General features: G+C 40.3%; 1 protein-coding gene across 2 annotated transcripts in view; it reads left to right on the forward strand.

Annotated features, from left to right (window-relative positions):
• The window catches only part of tafa5l (TAFA chemokine like family member 5, like), a 47,996-nt gene extending 29,298 nt beyond the window's left edge, over positions 1–18,698 (forward strand). For both annotated transcript variants that reach the window (XM_085394724.1, XM_085394725.1), the window contains 2 exons: positions 14,367–14,411; positions 16,811–18,698. In XM_085394724.1, the coding sequence (XP_085250850.1) occupies positions 14,367–14,390 (24 nt within the window). In that variant the 3' untranslated portion in view covers positions 14,391–14,411; positions 16,811–18,698. The remainder of the gene's footprint in view (positions 1–14,366; positions 14,412–16,810) is intronic.
• Positions 18,699–22,052: the final 3,354 nt, after the last annotated feature.

Below are 22,052 nucleotides of genomic sequence, written 5' to 3' on the forward strand. Positions count from 1 at the left end.
TAACTTCATATATTTTTTGTATCAATGCAAAAGAATAATCATTATGAATGCGTTTGAAAGCAAAGAATAAAGAAAAATATCTACCCTCCAGACATTACTGCTTGTTTAGTGAACATTAGAGTCACCATGGATACAGGTCTCTCTGTCACTGTGTGCTTCACACTATATCTCTAGGCAATTTCACACTATGCAGCTCTATGCTCCATGAAAATGGAGCAATTTTGTATTCTTTCTGTACAATTCAATGTAATGCATTTCTCTTAGCAGGTGGCCACCTTCCTGCTATGACTTGTGGAGATATGGTGTTGATAACCTTTCTTTGACAAGTCATGGAAACAAATACTGATAGGTTTGTAGCTTGAACCTATTCGCTGGAACGTTGAAGACAATATAATTACACAGCAAAGCAAGACACGAGTAGGCAAAGTTCTTCATGTTTCTCGTGCACGGGAGAGAACCGGACAAACGCCGTTCCTTCGCTTGACCCCAGTTGCTCTCGTTCGTTCTCCCGTAACACTGTTCTTTTATTGAGGCTACATGAATATGCATAGGTTCATTAACATATGACGTCTACATACACACAAAGAGTACCTTGCCTGTGTGTGTGTGTGGTGTGATTTGTGTGAGGTCAAGATGTGACCCTGTGAAGACTCCCCAAAGCTGGTGCCAGGCGTCTAGCAGATCTATCTAAACAAAAGGCTCTTATACTTAAAGAGATATACGTGTGTTTGCTAAACCATATATCAGCAAGAGAAGATACGACCTCTCCTAGGAGGTGTGTGATCTTATGCTACACAGAGTTGTTACAGACCTCCTAGGATGAGACATTCTTTCAATCTACAAATGATTATACACCTCTAAGCATATATGGTTAAATATTTCTAAGCCTAAATGACAATCAACAATACAAAACCTAACAAATACACTTCCTCCAAAAAACGTCAGCCGATCCCAGTTATACTGCTGGCATGTCCTCTATACTTTTGTTTAGAATGGTTTGCGCTTCCCACGTTCATGAAAATTTTGAAGAGGGCCTAACGACTGTTGGTGACAAGCTCGGCTGGACAAGTTTCTTTTTAGTCATCTGCTCCTTGAACAGCAAAGAGCCAAACTGTGGTCATTAAATCTCTGAGCCAACTGGCTGACTTTATAACTCTTCAAATTTTATTTCTGCACCACCTTTTTGCATTTACCAGTGTTACCTTGCTTGCTCGGCTTTTCGCTGTCATTCCCAGGGTGTCAAATACAGATTGTGCAGATCTGTCACAGAAATCTGCACAAGTTGTCTTCTGGCATCAGCTGCAGCAGTATCAGACACCGAGGCCTAACAATCTGCCAATGCATGATAAAATCTACGGCGGTGGAGAGAAAAAAGTTTATTTGTTAGCCAAGAGACTGGAGCTTTTGTCACATATTTTGGGCATATTAATGGCTCAGTCATACCAGAGGAAAAATAGGACAGCAACCTTCTTGCCAGTAGGAAAAACTGGTGGTTGTTGTCAATTAAAAAAAAATTGCAGTGACCCAAAGGTTGAACGTGCAACCCTCTCAACCTCTGGGCGATCGCTTATGATCACAAGGGGATTGCGCAGGTTGCCTGGGGAGAGACAACCTGTCTCCAAACAACCGCTGCCTGTCTCATTCCCTCGGACTCTCAATCATTCTCAGAGTGAAGATGTGCAAATAATTGCCATTAAATTTAAAAATGCAGACGGATTCCCAACATATTGCTATCCATCTGAGTTAGTCAAGTGCAACCCTTTTAGACAGCAACAGACTGGAAATGGTTGCAGACCTATTCCCTTTTTTCAAAGGCGACAAGATCATCAAGCTCTTTGCACATGATTGGCAGAATTCTGGCTGCAGCAGTCTCCAGCTAGTGTTGTTGCCTAATGTAGCATGAGATATCTAGAAATGCTTAGCATCTCTTGACAATGCTTCGGATGAAAACAGGATTTTTTGTTTTTAACTCCAGATCTTAAACTTTATAACAGTTGCTTCGTCTGACAAACTGAATACACACAATCACTGAAAAATAGTCTTTTTTTAATGAATAAAAACATAATTTCTGTCAGTGAGTATCAATCTAAAAAACCTTGCTTTGGACTCAGGACTTCAGTTCTGCATGTAGGAAAAGGATTTACAGTGAAAGTACAATCAAATATGAGACCGAGAGGTCCTGTGCAAGCATCCATGCGCAACAAATTGGAACTGAGACCAATCTCAATGTTGGCATAAGCCCATTGTGTCACAGCGCCAATGCCAAAGTACCAGTTTGTATGTATCTGTGGAATACCATGTCCTTTAAGCTATCTCCTTTCAACAGAACATACATGAGTTCATTGGATCATTTAAATAACTGTAAGTGGCTCAATACAAAGAAGTAGGCTCATATTTATGGACAAACACTATTTTGATTGTACCTTCATGCCAGTAGAGTGAATACATTTTTTTACCTGCCTGATATCTGCCTCAGGTAAGATTATGTCAACAGAAAGAAACAGAGGGGTATAACTTACAGAGGCAGTGCAAGTGAAACAGCTTGGTGTTGTCAGCAAGAGATGACAAGATGGACAGAGCAGGAGAGACCGCTGTCCTTCCCGTCAGGTACAAGGCCAAAGGTCAGCCTCTGACCGGCTCTGTTGATTTTCACTCTCTCTTATCTCTCTCATTTGATGTCTCTTCATCTTGTTCGCTCCTCTGCCTCCTCCGTCCAGCAGCCCTGGGCAGCTGTGACAGATTTCACGCATGCATTCCCGCCGTGCTGTAATGTATCCTGACAGCACACTTAGGTTAGTGTTTTGCTTTTTGTACATACATAAACAAAAAATGCAAATGATGTGTTCCTCTGCACATTCTTAATTAGCTGTTGCTGAGCAGATTTTTGTTGAAGAAGTTAATCTGAAGTGATGTCAGTGGGTTTCTTTTTTTTGGGGGGGGGGGGGGGGGGGGTTGCTTGTTTGTTTTTTCTGTTATGTATTTTTGAGGGGGCAGGGATAGGAAGGATTTGGCAGTAGAAAAGAGGAGGTATCAAGAGGTATTTGTTGTAAGACCTAAAATGGGAGGAAAGCACATTCTGGAAGATAAATGAAAATGAGAAATCTATAAAGAGGATTGATCAGGCTGGAGGGGGGATAGAAGGATGAAGAGAGAGAACAGGATGGAGGACTTGGCTGCTTCTCGGCCTGCGGCCAAGCTCTGTCTGTCCACATCTGCAAGTATCTGGGAGAAGGAGAGTGCAGAGAGGAGGTTTTAATTGCGAGACAATCTGTCTTCACGTGGTTAATAATCATATTACACACTGGCATTCGGGGAGTGTGTTTTTCTGAAAGCTGATAATGGCTCTTTATTCATGCTGAGGTGCACAGGTTTGATGTAGGTGGAGCTAGCAGATACAACAAAGTGACAAATCTACCTGATGGTGGCAAATCATGCAGAAAGCCATGCATCCAATAAAAGACAATGTGGTTAGAATAATTATACATTGAAGCCGACATTTTTTCTTTTTCATATCTAAGTCCAGTATGAAATCTCTTTCTAATAACTTATCAAATCTATATGAATTCAGTCAGCCAGCTAGGGCTGCCACGATTAGTCGACTAGTCACGATTACGTCGACTATCAAAATCGTCGACGACTGATTTAATAGTCGACGCGTCGTTTGAAGCTTTGTAAGATCACAAAAGAAGCAGGAATAAGTAGCAGGATTTAAGAGTGTAATAACGGACTGAAACAGAAGATGGCAGCACTGCATGTACAAGGATGCCAGCTGCCGTTAAACCCTGAAGAAGAAGAAGCTTTGTCCCAGAATTCATAGCGCAGCCCAGCTCAGTTTCCAACAATGGCGGCAGCTAGTTAGTTTTAATATTATTCTATTACTCTTATTATTCTTTCTGGGTCACAAAATAAACGTTTAAAATATTTTTAGGTGCGAATGTAGCTGTGTAAACCTCAAATATCTGCTCAGTTTATCAAGACACCACATATTTTCAAAAGCGCTCCGACGTTTTCGGAGACATCTGTTACCCACCAGCTCGATAGCTAGCCTGGGGGCAAGGCTCACTAGAGCCCGTGAGAACACCGGACTCCCGGCAAATCGTTTTGCCGCTGTCTTTCGCTACTCAGGTTAAACATATATAAGTCACTTAGGTAACTTAAAAATGTTATTGTTTGGCTTTTTTTAGTATTTTATTTGTTTATTTGTGACCTTTCCTCTAGTTCAAATATCAGGCCCGAATGTAGATAATAAAATTTATAATCTATTCTGGACATGAGCCACCCTCAGGCCAAAATACAAACTCTGCATACCAGAAATCTAATCAAACAGGCAAATTGCCATTAATTTGATGCTGCACACTAGTGCTCCCATGAGGATAAACTCTTTTTATTTTAACAACCCCATGGCCTTCCCTACTTTCAATACTTGACATTTTTGGGGCAACTAGATGTTAAAAATGTTAGTATGTTTCATTAGTTGTTGAGGTCTTTGTTCTTTACCTCAAATACAGTATCTAAAGAGAATATATATATGTGTATATCCTCATGCATTATATAATTATTTATTATTAATAATAATGATAATGTTGAAAGAACCTTGTGATATAAAAGAAAATGCACAAATCTGTGCACTAATGCTCCATATACAGTGCCTGGATGACAGGAATTTTGCGGCTGTACACACACAGTGGCTTTCAGCTTAAAAGCTTTAATTCAAGGGGTTTAACAAAAGTATTACATTAACCGTTAAGAACCATTAACAGCCATTTTAAATACACCCTGCCAGCCACCTAGCCATTTTCAAAGTCTCAAAAGAAACTGGACAAACAAAAAAAATATAAAGATTGTTTTTAATACTTGGATTGAAAATCCTTTGCAGGCAATGACTGACTGATGTCTAAAGCCCATGGAGTGTTTCCTCCCTTGTGATAACCTGCCAGGTCTTTATGTAGCTGCTGTTGCTGCTTGATTGTGCGTCTTTTTACCTTCAGTAACTGAAAAACGTGCTCCGTTGGGTTGAGATCAGGTGGCTGATGCTGTCATGGAAAATTTCTTTGCCTTGAGAAACTCTTTGTTTGCTTCAGCAGTGTAGACTGTCGACTTTAATTAAAAAATTATTGCACTTTTATATGCTGACTGTACGTGATGCATTTTTTGGAGTTGCAGTGTCAGCGTCACAGGTATAATAAAACCTTAAAAAAAAGTCTAACTATTGTAACACACATTAATTAAGTGATTTGTCAGTTTTACTGCAATATATAGACACTCCCATATTAGACACATGTCACTGCACCTGCAGCTCTTTATAAACACAACCACCTCCCATCACCTCAGCCTCCTCCTTACCGCCCGCCCTCTTGTGAGTGCAGCTCATGGTGGCACTGCCAGGTCACACACTCCAGCCTAACCTGCTAATGGAGTTTGCATATGCAGCCCGCTCTCCACTGCCAGCTAGCCATTAATATGAATCACTCTCTAGAGGCCCCTCCAAACAAGCTTGCAATTTGTCTTCACTAGTGAGCTGCTGAAAGGTCTACATATGATATTCTCCAAGGTGGAAAGCGCAATTCAGGAGGGCTGGGGTGGGGTGTTATGAGGTTGGTTTCATACACTTGACGGGGACACGGGGGGGTGGGGGGTGGATTTAAATTGCGGGGTTACACAAGAGCACAGTTGCATGCCGGGGTCTGTGCTATTGAACGGAAGCTGGAAATGTTCATAAGGTGGAAAATTGACAAGACAGCCAGGGAGAATTTAGGACAGTGAAATTAGTTTTACTCCTTTTAGGCAAGTGAGAGGCTTGTGAGATTGCATCACTTGCTCTCTGCTTGGCGAGAGCTCTGTTGAGAGCACTACTGAGCTCTAATATCAGCCTTTGCTAATGCTTTGCGTTTGCAAAGTGATGGGCTCAAATTGAAATTCTGCATATCAGAAATGCTTCTTCAGTGCGGAAAAAAAAAGATAGGACTATTTTCCTGAATATTGTTACTTCACAGGCTAGCGGGAGCTTAAAGTATGAAATGTAAGTACTTGAAATCCTGATTTGATCATAGTCAGACTGCAGACTCGTGCGCATTTCGACCCACAGACAATAACTCGATGGTTGGTGGGGAAAAAATACCCCAAAAATCTTCATACACCCACACAACAAATGCCATTGCTGGGCTAGTGTGTGGCCTGGAGGGGATTCGACCAGTCGTAGTTGGGCATTTTTTGGCAAAATGAGGAGGGTTACAAAATGAACAGGATACGGACAGATGTACACACACTGAGTGACCCAGTAGGTCAGAGAAGCTTGCATGTTTTTTTTTTTAGCATTTTCTCTTTTTTTCTGCTCTGGTGGCCCTCCTCCAGCTATGTGCTCTTTGTTCCAGCATCAGCCATGGTAAAAAAAAAAAAAAGCCAGCGCAGTCTGTGTAGTCCTGCCAGTGTTGCTGTAAACATAAAGACATCATAGCCAGTTAGCATTGCCGGCTTTTTGAAAGGATGCCATGACACAAAAATCTTGATTTGTGCAGGAAGGAATAAGTAAAAGGTGTGCCTTTATGAGAAATAGAGCAAAGAAAAACAGGTGTTTGGCTAGAAAACATTCCAAATATGACACCAAAGGGCAAAACAAACAGATAAAACTAGATTTTTGGCACTGTGTCAGTTCAAATGTTCCCGTCCAGTTATGAAGGAGTTATGAAATTCTCACTTCTTTCATAAGAAGTGAGAAAATTACATGGACAGATGATGTAGTTCCACAGTGTCGTTATGTAACACTTGCTAGCACCTCAGTTATAAAGGCTTCAGTGTCTACGACAAAGGACCAGGCAGCCAAGTCACGTGTCGCCATGGTCACTGCTGTGCTGGCAGCCCATCTGACCAGAGACAGACTTCTAATGAGTTTGCTTCTCAAAGGCAGCCCAACACACTCCCAGGCTCTGTCAGGGACACAACTATTTCTCTGCAGCTTCTTGAAATAAATTGTTGATTAGTTGGTGAGGTTGGAGACCTGCGGTAGAGATGACAGTTCTCTGTATGGCTTGGAATCATTAGTGTAAGAGGCTAGAAAAGGATGTTGTGTCCAAATAGGAACAACAAAAAAACAGTACAACTGAGCCTCAGGTGCACTGCCAAAAAATGTCAAAGCATGTCATCTATCTCAAATGGTGTTCTATTTTTCCAAACAGCTGGTGAAAACTAACACTGCAGTCATTGTTTCACCTTTCCAGTGAATATAATTCTACCGAGTGTGTTTGATTTCATTTATAACACTTAATTATTCAAATAACATGAGAAGCAGGTGGTATTATCTCAACCCTACAGGTAGAACATGATATACATGATAAATCTCACGATAACCACCAAAAATGAATTATCCTAATAACAGGTGGAGCTAAAGTCAGATAAATATCATTCTCCTGTGCCACAGACCCTCATTCTTGTCCCAGAATTATTATGATACAGTTATAACACACTTTTTCTATGGGCACTGTGTGAGAGAGAGTGTGTTTTATTTTAAGTCAGCTTGTCATACACCACAGCCAGAAATGCTCATAGATCACCAAAACTGAGAGTAGTATCCAAGTTATGCAATTAGCAGGTAGGTTACAAGTAAGCTGCTACATGTAGCTAGCTTCAAGCTTTCCCCTCAACTAGTCTAAACCACTGGACTGAATGTATTTTCTAGCATACGGGCTAACATGACTTGCTGAGCAGTTGAAAGTTTGGTGAGCATGCTTCCAGCATATTTAGCTAACTAGTTTCAGTTAGCTAATTAGCCTACCATATTGGACTCCTTTGACTACCATACTGGACATGAGGGAAAAATGTCTGACCGATTTTCGACCTGTTCATGCTATAGCAAGAATCTCCTTATCATTGATTTGCTTGCTTGGAGATTAGAGCGGTTGCTTGTAGTTTGCATGATAGACACCAACTCATATGATAACAGAGAACATTTCTCCTTCACAGTAAAAGCTGTGCCTCAAAGCTGCTTTGCAGTCTATTTCTGCTTTGCATCTTGTTTTTCACAATTTTACTAATGCTCAGAGAGCAGCTGTTTACTATTTGCAGACAAGGTGGCATGTTCCGTGCAAACTGCTATCTGCTAGCAAGCCACGCATTTGAACATTTCGAGATTTTCTAGTTGAGGATTACTCATTTTTTCCCTCTCAACTGATGGTTGTCATATGGTCTCTACGGCTGAGTGATTACTTATTCACTTGATCATACACTGTCACACTATCCTGTTTTAGGGTATGAGGTTCCTAAAATTACAGTGATATTCAATGTGGCTGCGCAGTTATGAGCTGAGCTGAGATTTCTGTCTTCAGTTGGAGGCAACGACTAGGTGTTACAGACAAAGTGTGAAGGTCAGGAAGTACTGAGAGATGTCCCAACACCTTGATGTCTCTTGGTCTTGATAGGATTCACAGTAAGAAGAACATAGAAGCATTTTTTCTTTTTTAAAATAATTAATAAACCAAGATAGATACAAGACGTTTTCACAGTCATTTAAGTGTAGCCTTCTTTAAAAATGTCATAGCTGTCTCTGAAGCAATAATAACACAAAGAATAAGAACAAGAACAAACCAAAAACAGTGGCTGTTTTGATATATTATAGTGAAGTGCTGTCTCTGTAGAAAAAAAGGAGTATATATGTGTCAAACACACAAGCTGCATTACGCCATAATACTCGGTAAAGTCGTTTTCAAAAGTAAAGTAAATGCTGCAGAGCTGGCTGCTGTGCTGAAGGCTCAAATTAGCCGCCTGTCTTTCATCTGTACATGTAATTACATTTTTATAAGAACTCTTTATAATCGCTTTAGTTGCTATAAAATCTTTATCAAAACAACTAGCCCTACTGAGAATAAAAGCTCTATTTCAAGAGGTCCTTCAGTGTTGGTTTAGTTTTACTTGCAGTTTCATTAGCATATAACTTTGCACTTGTATTTTATATGATTTCACTGTATTTTTTTAGGATATGTAAATTATTTCTTTTTTGTTTTCTTCTTTGTCGCCTCTGGAATCTGTTCAAACCGACTCACTCTCAGTGGGGCACCATCTTTAGATAAAGATGGTTGTGATGATGGAATCTCTTTGATTAGGTGCTGTAGCACTGTGACCAGCAGCATTAGTTTAGCCCAAATAAAATGCATAATAAGAGAAGTAAAGTAGGTTATTTTTGTAATAGCAACTGCTTGCGCCAAAGGCTCAGAAGGAAACATACAGTAAAATGTTCTTCCAATAAGAGGAAATGGTCTCGGGTCTATTACAGAAAGAAAATAATGATTCAGAAAATCAAAACTGGTTGTCATTAGAAAAATGTTTGCATTTTCAAACTGCACTGAAAAACCAGGCCTGGAACATTTGCAGATATTAGATATGCATGCTGTGCACCATGTCCTTCATTGCTCTGCTGGCTTTCAGTCTCATTCAGTGCCAAAATTATTTAATTTCTGTGCAGCAGCAAGTAAAATTCCAACAATAATGCAAAAACAAACTGTTGAAATAAATTCTAGTGTGCTCGCTTGAATGAAACAGGGTTTAACTTTCACTGCTTTTGTAGTAGTACTGCTGTCTGCCACAAGAAATCTGTAATTTACTAAAACTGTTCTTTTTAATTCACTCATAATCGAATGACAGGAACATGCCGCCGTTGTTTCTTTGATACATACATCAGACAAAAGAGCATGGGGTCTAGCTTTTATGTTTTACTGGCCCACCTCCAGGCTTTCGTACCCATTTCTGCTTGTGAATTGACGGTACTCCTGTCATATTGTATCTGACAGGCCCTCTCTGGATCATCGGGGATAACACACTGTAGCTGGGCTGCTTTGCCTTTGGATGTACATTTATAAAATGACTGATGTTCGAACGCTCGGGTGCCCCTGCCGAGCAAATGCATAGTACACAGAGGTTACACTTGATAAGCAAATATACTATTTATTTCAGTTTCATTTGCAGATCTTCTATTTATCAAGCGGAAAAGAAAAATGTGCTTCTTTGGTTTCTCCTCATCTGTTTGTCACACGCTGTGGCACGATCATCAGACTTGAGCAGATAGCATGGGGAGAGATGCCGAAAATGTATTGAAATAGGCTAGATTGATAGAGATGTTCAGAAAACAGAGAAACAGCTAATATATTCCCACCATTCCATTTCCTTTTCCATTTGTGTTATCATAGGTGTTGTGTTATTGTGCAGGAATTCTGCAGGACGCTTCATGATCACATTCTCAGTTTATAGTGTTTCCTGTGGTATTCATTTACATGCTATAATAAAGTAACACATTGTGTTTTTGTTTTTGCCTCCTCTGGTACTGCCATTATCTATTAAAGAGTTATTTTGTCAGTTTGACTTTGCCAGGCGCATGTTGCCCCCTTCTCTTTCCAGTCCAGAGTGAATGCGGTCCCTTCTGCTGTCACTTTCAGCACACTGTACCCGGCTCCCCTATTTGAAGTTCTGTCATTGGCAAGCTTTGAACTGCCATTTGTGTTTTAGCCTGCACTCTGCCTGCCTCCAGAGTTTTGTCTGGTGTAAATTTGTCAAAGCCAAAGGGCACCAACACGGGTTTTTTTTGTAACAGTGATGCAGAAAAGCTCTCGCGTAGACCGGACATGCAGGCTCAGCAGCATCCCGTTTCAAAGCTAGGATGTTTTTGAGCCCTTTGGATCTTTAGTGTATGTATTTTTAATAAATTGTTCAGTGCTGCAGCCCCATGATGCACCCGGCTACAAGCTAACATTTCTATCTAATTTAAAATGCTGTAGTCATCCTCAAAACAAACCCCAGGCCTGTTTCCAGTGGTAGAAAGCAAATACAATTACTCAAATGCTGATTTAGTAGCCCAGAACATTGTTTTTCAAGTACATTTGTTAATATGTTTTTAATTGTAATTAATGCATGCAGCACCATCTACCTATATAATATATAGTTTTTATTTTTGACACTTTTTCACCAGTATATGTACTCAGTCTTGCATTTAATACTTTAATATAAAGCACAATATAATGGCTTAGTGAAGTTTTAGCTGATGGTAAAGACTTTGTATTCCAGCTGGCCTCTTTGCAAAGCATTTGAAACTTTAAATGTGTCTTATCATCTTTCTCTGGGGGCCTCATGAATTTCTTTACAGCATCAAAATCAATACACAGGCTGTTAAAATACGCTTGATTTGTGTTCTACTTTGCACTGAACATGAATTCTGAATTTGTTTTCATTTATTTAACATTTTCATAAGTGAATACATGAATCTGTGTTCTCTGTAGTGTTTGTGTATGCCACATGGTTCAAGTCTTCCGGATCATGCCAATTTTGTGGCTATAGCTTGCTTTGTATGAATTCATTAAATCCTGCTTTAAAGAGCAAAACTTAATTAGAAGATTTGAAAAATAGAGGGTTTTTTTTCTGCAGATGGCACATCAGAAATAAAGCAACAAACAGAACATGCTGCTTGGAAACTAATCAGGTTTTTTCCTCTGAGGCAGCTCTGGGTGTGATGCTCTGATGCTTCAGTACATCAGGCTCACACGGTGAGTGTGAACCATCCACCCAGGTTCTTCAGTAAGCTCTGGCTATGGCTAATAACAGCAGAAGCTCCAGTGAATTGTTATGACTGGGACCTTTCTGAGGCTCCGGTTGATGAACCCAGCTAAGTCCTGTGCAGGAGTCCACTTGTTAGGACAGACCCCTAGGGAAAGATTCTTACTTACTGCAGTGATGGCGCAGCATAGCACCTCTCTCTACAATGACACGCTGTGCTGTTGGTGACAATTTTGCAGCTCGAAGTGCCACCAAATATGCAGCCTCTGCATTGTTTCCCCTTGAGCACTGAGCAAACAAGCCGTCTGCTGTGCCTGCAGTGGCTTTTCGTCTCAGCTACAGAGGTTTCTGTGAGTTGCAATACTACCTTGGCTGATGATTTTATTTTGGGTAATGCGAGGCATACTGTATCTCAAAAATACTTTGATCCTAAAATATGTTGTGTTGATGATAAGGAACGACGTTAATTGAATCCCTTAATATTATTATTTTTTTGTTGCCAGTCTCCACTGGCACCCTCTCAAAGATCCGTGCTGCACACCTCATTTGAACTGGGAAACTTTATCATTTATGCACAGTGCTCAGTGTTTACAAGTGATGATGAAACGAGGGCACCCCGAGCTCAGAGACGAGGTCCAAATGTTTCAATTTCACCGCAATATAAGCAATTAGCAAAGCGCTTGTTAGTGCGCATACTCTCTCTCTCACTCTTTATCTGTAAATCTCCCCCCATCCCTTGTGCCGGCGGGAGATGAATATGTCTTCGATGTCCTTGGATTTCTGTCTTGTAAACACCATAAGATAAGATAAGATAAGATAAGATAAGATAAGATAAGATAAGATAGAACTTTATTAATCCCTCGGGTGGGTTCCTCTGGGAAATTCGACTTCCAAAAAAAGCACAGCAACGACCAAAGTTACAGTTACAGAACTGTTATATATATATATATATACACACACACACACACACACACACATATATAAATACAGAGACAAATATAAATAAAATATACAAAGGGGATAAATAGAATAAATAGGAATAAAAAATAAAAATACAAGTGAATTGCACATTTCAAGTATTGAGTCTATTGCACTGTTGACTATTTACAAAAAGTATTGCACAAGGTATTGTACAGTGAGGTGCAGAGGCACTACAGCTTAGTTGTTCCCCCCTCCTTTGTCCTCCTGTTTCCCCTCCCTCTCCCCTCCAGAGAGGAGTTAAACAGTCTGATGGCGTGTGGGACAAAGGAGTTTTTAAGTGTGTTAGTTCTTGTCTTGGGGAGAAGCAACCTGTCACTGAACAGACTCTTCTGGTTGTTTATGGCCGTGTGCAGAGGATGCCCAGCATTGTTCATAATGTCCAGCAGTTTCTTTAATGTCCTTTTCTCTGCCACTGTCACCAGAGTGTCCAGCTTCATGCCGACCACAGAGCTAGCCCTCCTGATCAGTTTCTCCAGCCTGGATGAGTCCCTCACTGTTTACCGGTGTGCATGGCGGGCCAACAGCCGGCTCCGTCTCTTGCACAGTTGTCCCGCGGGGCCAAACTCACCTTGTTACCCTTTTAATTAGTAGGAGCAGTTAATAGTGTCGGCCGCTTCTGCCGCCTCAGCACTTGCCCTGACTTCAGGAATCGCTCCAATCGATAGCAAAGACTTGGGCTCAGACGGGGAGATGGGGGAGCGGGAGGGAGTCCTTATTGCGGGAGTGGCTCGGGCACATATATGATGATGTTTGAAGTGGACTAAAACAACAAAATTATATTCTTTGAGGGACTGTTTAGGGGCAAAAACCATGCCTTCTCTGTATTCCTTGAACATTTAAAAGTATAACAGGGTCTCTCATGCTTATTCACTCAGTTTCTCCCCTCCCACATTTCCTCTCCTTTGAAAATGAATGTAATCAAAAAGCTAAGGGTTTGCTTGGTAGATTCTATTGTGCCCTTATAAGCTTTTATCCCCTCCAAGCGCTCACCTCCCGTGCTCATTTCTTTTCTTGTTTTGATTTAAAGATGCAGTGGAAGTACTTAGCATTTAGATGACATGCTGCTGGAGAGGTGTGATGGATCAGCGCCTCTTCAGAGGACTGAATTTCTTCGACAGCGCGGGGGCCAGTCGGCTGGTCAGACAGACAGAGAGACAGATCACAGAAGGACCGGCCGAGCAGGCAGCGGAATACCAAGTCTGCCTTAGTGCTGCGAGCCTGGCACAGCCGAAGGGAAAGCAGCGGCTGCTGGGAATGCCAATGCACAGCCCAGACAGCCGTCTCGCCTTAGCTCCTCTGATTGGCTAAACAGACCATTAGCTTTCTGATTATGATTAGCCGAGTCATTATCTGCACAAAAGTGGCTCATTCACCAATATTAAGAAAGCGAGGAAGCTGTATCTCTCCTATGGTCGAGGGGAAAACAGCATGTTGTCGTGTCCTCCTTGAGATGAATGTGGGCGGCAAGAAGTTCCGTTCACAAAGAAATAAAGTGGAACACTGTTTATCACCCTGCCTCACAGCTAATGTGATGAAAAAAAAAAGTGTGACGCCACTGATGGAAGAAAAGAGAGGTCCTCTGCTCTTTAATGCAGATGATGCGTTGGCCATTACTTGATCGTATTTTCTGGTTGAGGGGAGAAGCAGTGTCCTCGGAGGTCATAAAATCTGGTAGAGAACAAAATAACCTTCAGCTTCCTTCGTCTCGCCTTAGATATAATTGGAAGATGTGCCATCTGTGCTTTTAAATGGACATATGCTGCTCTGCGTCTTAAGGCCAGTAAGCTGAGGGAAAACTGAATAAAATGAAGGCCGGCCCTCTCTTCCTTAGTGACCTTCTGCTTCTTCTTTTCCAGCCTTTGCCCAAGGAGCCGTCGTAGGATGCAGAGGAAAAACAGCAAGTATGAGTTTTGTGATTATCTGCTATTTTGCATAATTTGCATGCTGAGTGCATAACCCTGTTTCCAGTTCATTTGAAGAAACCAAGGATGTTTTGATTGTTGGATCTTGTAGAAAGCACAAATACTAACTTTGAAAAGAAGCAGCAAATAAGAGAGGCCCTGCCTCGAATGCATTTCATAGTGTATTTTCCAGGTATGTGTTCAATGGCGAGCTTGAATAAAGGTCCAGGTCTGGGACAATTTCCGAGTCACTTTGATGTAACAATGCAATGAGTTATTGGCAGTTTTTTGAAATGCATAAGAACTGAAAGTAAAGAGCCCCTCTGTGGCTACATCAAAGGGAGCGGCTACTTCAAGGTTCAAGTTCAAGTTCAGTTTTCTCTCAGGACATATATCGAAAGCATGTCTACATGGAAGAATGTTTTTAGTAACCAAGAGGAAAGCTACAAAAGATTTCACAATAGATTCAAAAAACAGAAAGAAAAGAATTATACTTTAAATCCCTCTAAATCAGTACCACTTGTTTTAAAGTCAGCAAGTAAACTGGAGTGGGTAGCAAGTTAGCCTGACTCAGGTTTACTTCACATCCAGAAACTTCCCTCCGGAAATGAAGTAACGACTAAACTGAAATCTTCATCGGAGAACTTGACTGAATATATCTGAACCTTTTATATTCTACAGAAAAACCCCCCAAAACAAAACAGGCATTTGGAATCTGCGTGCCGTGTGTCTCATAGCCAATATTCTAAGATTGATTTTCCTTCTTCCACTGAGAAAACAAAATGAATCACGCACAATTACCAAAGACGGGGAGAAAGGGGGGAATTGGGGGCGTCATAAATATTTATCTGCCAGCCCTGGGAATTTGTGCAATTCTGTGTGGATTTGCCAACTCATATTTAAGTGTCTGAATGATTTATGTGGTCAGTCCTGGGGTGTCACATTTGTCCACTGTCACCCTGAATCATTTATGTATTAACATTTATGGATTCATCCATATAACATATTCATGGCAGAATTCTATTATCATTCAAATGGTTTTTTTGATCAAATGATTGGCTAAATTAAGCCATTAACTGCAGAATTTCACCGCAGGTGAAACGTATTCCACCTAGAAAAGAATATATGACATATGAACCCATTTCTTCACATAACTCATATAATTAGATTTTTTTTTACCTTTTAGACGTGGCATAATTAACTGTGGAGTCACACCAGTGCTGTGTTTATTCACTGGAAGCAATAGTGATTTCAAAAGAAAAGAAAAGAGGTAACTATATTCAGGAAAAAAGGTGTTTCCTGTTCCCTCACAGGCTTCAATGGTGATGGATGTCAAAGCATAAATCAGTTACCGTTGAGTGTGAGGGACGTTCTATTAATACATTCCTCATTAAATTTGTCATTTATTTGATGGAATTAACAAAACAAATGTTGAAGTGTGCCTAACGCAGAGTCCTGATGCCTGTTTTCATAATGTCAGACAATGCACAGGCAAAGAATGACAAGACCTTAATTTGAGTCTCTCGTTAAATTCATAATTGGCTCATATTCTGTATGTAAAGTGTTTTTCTGGAGCTGACATGGATATGAAAATTAAAGTGGAAGGAGGGAAGTCGGTGGGTGGGTGGTGGTGCTGGTCTTGCAGTTTTTTTTCCTTTAACACCTTTGAATCTGTATATTGGCTGTTTTTGTTGTTAACTAAACTGGTTTTGTTTTTGATTAAAAAAATAATGAGGACTGCAGTTTGGCCCTGACAAAAATGTGACACCAAGAAAAGGCGTTTCTGATACTCACAGTTAGGCAGTGAATGCCCTAAAAAAAAATCAGGGCACATTTTCTTTTTCTTTTTTTACTGAAGTGAAAACGCTAATTTAGTTGTTACATGATTAAAAACAAGACTGCGTTTATTTCTTTTCCTCTGTGCACAGGAACCATAATCTAATTAAAGCTGCTTTTGACTTGCTCCCTTAATTCGCAAGGGGTCACCACAGCAGGTAGCTCCACATGTTTGATTTGGCAGATTTTTACACTGGATGCCCTTACTGACACAACCCCAAAGGGATTTGTGTCTCCTCCCGGGATTAAACCGGGGATCTTTTGCTTGTTAGGCAAGTGTGTAAACTACTACACTAGGGATCTGCTAATTAATTTAGATTACTAAAGTAAAAGTTAATTTTTCACAAGCAGGCAAAAGTGACAATAAAGGCTGCTTTGTGCTGCTGCTGTTAATGCGATAGCATTAGGTTCATGGAAAATGTTGGAATTTGACATAAAATTCAAAAGGCTACACAACACAGAAAATCGTCTGCACATTTGCATAACAAGGCGCATGTCTGAAACGATCTAACTTCACAGTTAGTGTCTCACGTTTGTCTTTGTCTTTCTTTCTTCTGCTGCAGGTTCATTGACATCTATGTTGCTAAAGAAACCGAGGCCAGTCATTACACCCAAGATATTTTGTCCGTTCACCAATGAGGCTCCCAAAACTTACATCGGCTCTGACCTTCAATAATAAAAAATAAAAGATAAAATAACCCATAACATCTCCAGTCACCGCAGTGAGAGACCTGAAACATCTGAAAACTCCACGAGGGCCGCATGGTAACAACATCAGCATTGAACGTTCATCACACCCAACTTCATGGGCTAATCATGGAACAAAATCCCTATGAGAAACCCCAGAACAACCAGTGGAAAATTCACTGAAGGCCTTTTTTTTTTGTCTTTTTGTCTGCCACTGCCCAATCTGCAGGGGACAGCTCCTTGAAGATTCTTTTTATACCTTTGTGGCTTGATTTAGACTTGTCACAAGGCCTTTCAAAAGTCAGCCCCTTCATCTTCTTTACAGTCGCCGCCATGAAGCAATCCAAGGTTATATTCCAGCCAAGTTTCTTTAATGACAGTTCATTGCTTGAGTCGTGACTTTACAGAGGTTGAGGCAGGCCATATTGTCCGTTGGATTCTAGCTTTTAACACCTTTCTCTCATTTGGCCGGGTGAGATTTTTACAAGGCCATAGCCGCCAATGTCTCTGCATACACATAACGGGACGGATATTATGAAATAGCATGAAAGTCACACAAGAGATGACAGATGAGTTGACTGTCTTTGCTCACTGAATGGAGATCGTGATGGTGAAATGTGGACATTTTGGATGACTTAGCTTATACCTTATGTTGTTTGGTTTTTTTTATGTGGTGCCAACATAGACTAGAAAAGTAGTTTTTGTCAATGAACATCTTGTACACACAACTGGGAGCATTTAGCAGATGTGGACCCCTGGCTTGTTTTAATGATCTATACTGTGTGTGTGTGTATGTGTGCGTGGGCACAAGGGTGTGGGTGCATGTTTGCATCTGTCCGTGTGTGAATATGTGAGTACACGTGTGCTTGTGTGTGTATGTTTTTCTGTATGCGTGAGTGGGTAGGAACATCCAGAGATACACTGTGAAATAAGTCATATCCGATGCATTATTCATACTCTTGTATATTTTTGGGACACGCCCAGACCAGAGCTCACCATCTGGCAAAAAGGAAGCATTTGGGATTTTACAGATGTTGGATCTCATTTTAATCCTGGGTTCGCCTTTTCCTTTCTTCCTTCTTGTCTTTTCTTTAGTACATAGAAATATTTATATTGGGGATAAAATATAATTGAAACTGAAATTGAAACAGTATTGTCACATAAGTTAAAATTCTGTAATTAAAATCGATTTATGTGTGATTAAATGTATTTCCGAATCCTTGTCTAAACCGACTATATTTTGATATGAAATGTTTTGGCTGGCCAGATGTGCTATTTGCCAAGAAATGCTTGATATATTTAAAATTATGTACATACATACATATTGATATATATATATATATCCAACTAATGTATTTTTTGTTCTATGGGTCTTACTCTAAGGAGTTATAGAGGAGCAGTAGCACAAAAGGCATCAGTCTGAGAGAAGCAGAAGAAGTGGACACAATAACGTGAACGCCAGTAATATTTTTCCAAAAGAATACAAATAAAAAATTCCAATAAACACATTCCAAACACATCGAGCTATGGTCTGCAGATGAATAACATCTCTCCAAGCCATTTGCAAAAATAATAATCGCCACGGTGATACTTTACTAGGGGTGATTGCAGTTGGTTGCATTATAATGTACAGGTGTTCCGGTTAATGTGCCTGCTCCTTGCTCCCCTTTTTTCATTTCTTTGTACTACAAAGCCCTGTACATCTCCATCTTAATGTATGCATTTGAGGATATAAAGAGAGCATCTGCTCCCAGAAGCTGTGGACTGTGCATTTGGTGTGTGTGTGTGTGTGTGCGTGTGTTTTCCAGGTCAGTACACAGTCTTCTGTGTTGTGAGAAAATACCAATTTCCACCTGATCCCATTTCTTTGATTTCATGCTGCCTTTATTTATCACTTCTATGGTTGGCACTCACCGTAAGTAAATTGTCCCTTTGTTTTGCCTCACTGTCAGTGCAGGAGCTGCTGCAGTGACTCTAAGCAGGACAGTAACACTGACGGATTTTACTCAATGATAGATAAGAACAGATGGACATACATAAACCTCCTCTGCCTCTGCATCTGAAAAATGTCCAAATCTGACAAGTATTTATGCTAGAACATGTCATCAAAGTAAGTCTGGTATGGTCCCAGTCACACAGGGCTAGCGACTGGTTTTCGACCCCTTGACAGCCTCCAGTTGCTAGGCAAATATGTGTATTGTTGTTGAGAGGTTGCTGGCTGTCACTTGGTGAAATCATTCACAGAGGGCATTACCACTAAACCCTCCTTGTGGTTGCTTTGGTTAATAGCACGTTGCTACAGTCGCCCATAGTTTTCATGGAAGATTCCGGACATGGATGCGAAAACTTGCTAAGTTTGACAGCACGTGGTGTCCATTTCTAGGTTGTGCCCTTTTTATAATTTCCCTACCACTTCGCAAGTAGTTGGCAACTGTTTGCAGACAAGTTGGTGTTTTGTATACAAATTCTTGTTGGCCACATCTGTAACCAAAATATTCTCAAGGAGGTTTTCAGTGCACTATCATACAACTTTTTGGGACCTTCAAAGTAAAAGCTGTGCCTTTTGACCACTACTTTCACTTTCTAGCATCTAAGCAACAACAAGGTTCTCTATGGCGGTATATCATCTTTATGACAGATTTTTTCCCGGCAACACATGGCTGTAATGTATATAGATATTATATTTGTATTTCTCAGACAGCATTTATTTTAAAAAATAGCTGAAAAAAACCCAGAGTCTGAAAATGATATAGTAACGGTATATGAGATAAATTATGATAATAATGAAAAAAAATATTGAATGCATTGTGTAATACTATACCTGAAGTAACTGTAGAGAATAGATTTCATTACAGACAACCGAGTTATTCACTGTATAACATATCGCTTTACAAAAGTTGCCTTATGTCTTTATTATTTTAGTATTATTCCACAATATGGCAAGTGGATATTGACATATAATGCTACAAGTTATAATTGCATATAATTGCATCAGAAATGTTCCCATACTTCTCACAATTAAAACAGGCAGAGTAAATATTAATCTGATTTATTCTATGTCACAGTTTACTCAGAGCTGTGTGGCTATATGAAATCAACGCGAACCCCTAAGGCATTGTTTAGGAACTAATACTCTCTTATACCCCTGCTTAATATATAATTACCAAATGTTAATGCCTATTTAGTTACTTAATTGCTCAGAGCCACTTAACCCATTGTGCATAAAAGGTTGAAAAGTTTTATAAATTTCATGAGGCTTTTGCTTTCTTTCACAGGTCTATAAAAAGTCCTCATTAATGGGAAACTAAAAGCAGTTTTAAATGTAAGTGCTTGTAAGTATTTTTAATTAACTGCTAAGCCAGCATGACCTTGCATATACTGGTCACAGCAAAAGCCAGTTAGGTGATAATTTGCCTACCGTACTGTATATATTTAGAGTAAAGTACGAGAGTGTAAATGCATCGGATTTCTACTGTAAATCTCTCTTAAGACCCACCTTTCCTGCTAATTACTGTAAAACTAATTAAACTCTATACAACTGTGGCTCTACGGTGGAATTCATTTAGTGTTTTTCTAATCTTATTGGCCACTCAAAAATTTTTACACTGCAGCCTACACACAGAACTTTGTTCTTCATTCAACCAGTAATGGACAGTTTGACATGCGGGCCAGTGGAGCAGTGGACTGATCAGCGGAGGCCGCCACTCTGCCTCCTGAGTCAGCTGGCTCTACTGTATTCTCTCAAATGACCGAGTTCTTTCCAGGAAATCTTAAAGAAATGTAAAATTAAGGGGAAGTAAGGTATTCGTAAAATGCTTTGCCTTGCTATTATTGATTTATGAATTGGCACTGTTTTTCTTATTGGCTCACTGCGAGTGATATTTCTAGGTCATGATGTAGCATTAGTACCATCAAGAATATTAGGTGTTCCACCTGACTGTAAAAAGACTGAGGCATGTGGTTTCTGCGGATGCTGCTGAGCCAGTATTCCCACTCAACTCCCACTCAGAGATGTCCTTTCAACAAGGCCTGTCCCTGCTGCTTCCTTCCACTTTCCTTGTATGTCTTGCTGTCTCAGGGTTTTGGATGTGGGCTTCTGTCGGGATCAACAAATGTGGTATTTTTCCTCCATTCCATCTACATTACAGCACAGTATTTCACTGGATATCAGAAAACCTTTACTACACCAGACAGTGAGCTGTCAGGAAGCTACTGTGACAGAATAAAAACTCTTTGTAATGTGGATTCTATCATATATTGATGTTATAAAAATATGACTTTTACATAATCTTTATGATTATCTAGCATTTGTTAAAGGGAAAAATTGAGTGTGATAAAGGTTTGAAGAAAATCTGATGTCACTTATTATAACGGGTGGGCCATTTATATGGATACACCGTAATAACATGGGAATGGTTGGTGATATTAAAGTCCTGTTTGTGGCACATTAGTATATGTGAGGGGGCAAACTCCTCATCCTGGGTGGTGACCATGGTGGCCATTCATGGTGGCCACACTGAAACCAAGCACACCATTGTTTTTCTTGTGACATTACCACTAAGTTTGATGTGTCACATGGCCCTCTTCCTATTGAAAAAACAAAAGATGTATCCAAGATGGCCGACTTCTAAATGGCCACCATGGTCACCACCCATCTTGAGGAGTTTGCCCCCTCACATATACTAATGTGCCACAAACAGGACTTTAATATCACCAGCCATTGCCATGTTATTACGGTGTATCCATATAAATGGCCCACCCTGTACATTTGTTAAAATGTGTAGTTGCAGATATGAACTTCATAGACGATCACTTCTCAACGCAGATTACCGCCATAAAATCTGATTACATTTCTCAATCAGCTCTGGGAATTGCCCTGTAATTGACACATAAAAAAAGTGATGCTATGTATTGTAGCTACAGCCGAATAACCATGCAGTAAATGTTTGACCATCATGGAATAACACTAGAGTGGGATCAGTGGAGGGGCGAAACTCGTCATGCTATGCTTGCATGAGAGCATTTTTTTCCCTCAGATATATCGTAGCTCGAGTGTTATCAAGTGCCTTTAGCTTGTGTCTATGTGAATCCCAGCTAGCAGCAACCACCATGTAACAC

Source organism: Rhamphochromis longiceps, linkage group LG20 (assembly GCF_057381845.1).
Source record: "Rhamphochromis longiceps isolate RC_006_pf linkage group LG20, R_longiceps_female_GT1.1, whole genome shotgun sequence".
NCBI classification, from domain to species: domain Eukaryota; kingdom Metazoa; phylum Chordata; class Actinopteri; order Cichliformes; family Cichlidae; genus Rhamphochromis; species Rhamphochromis longiceps.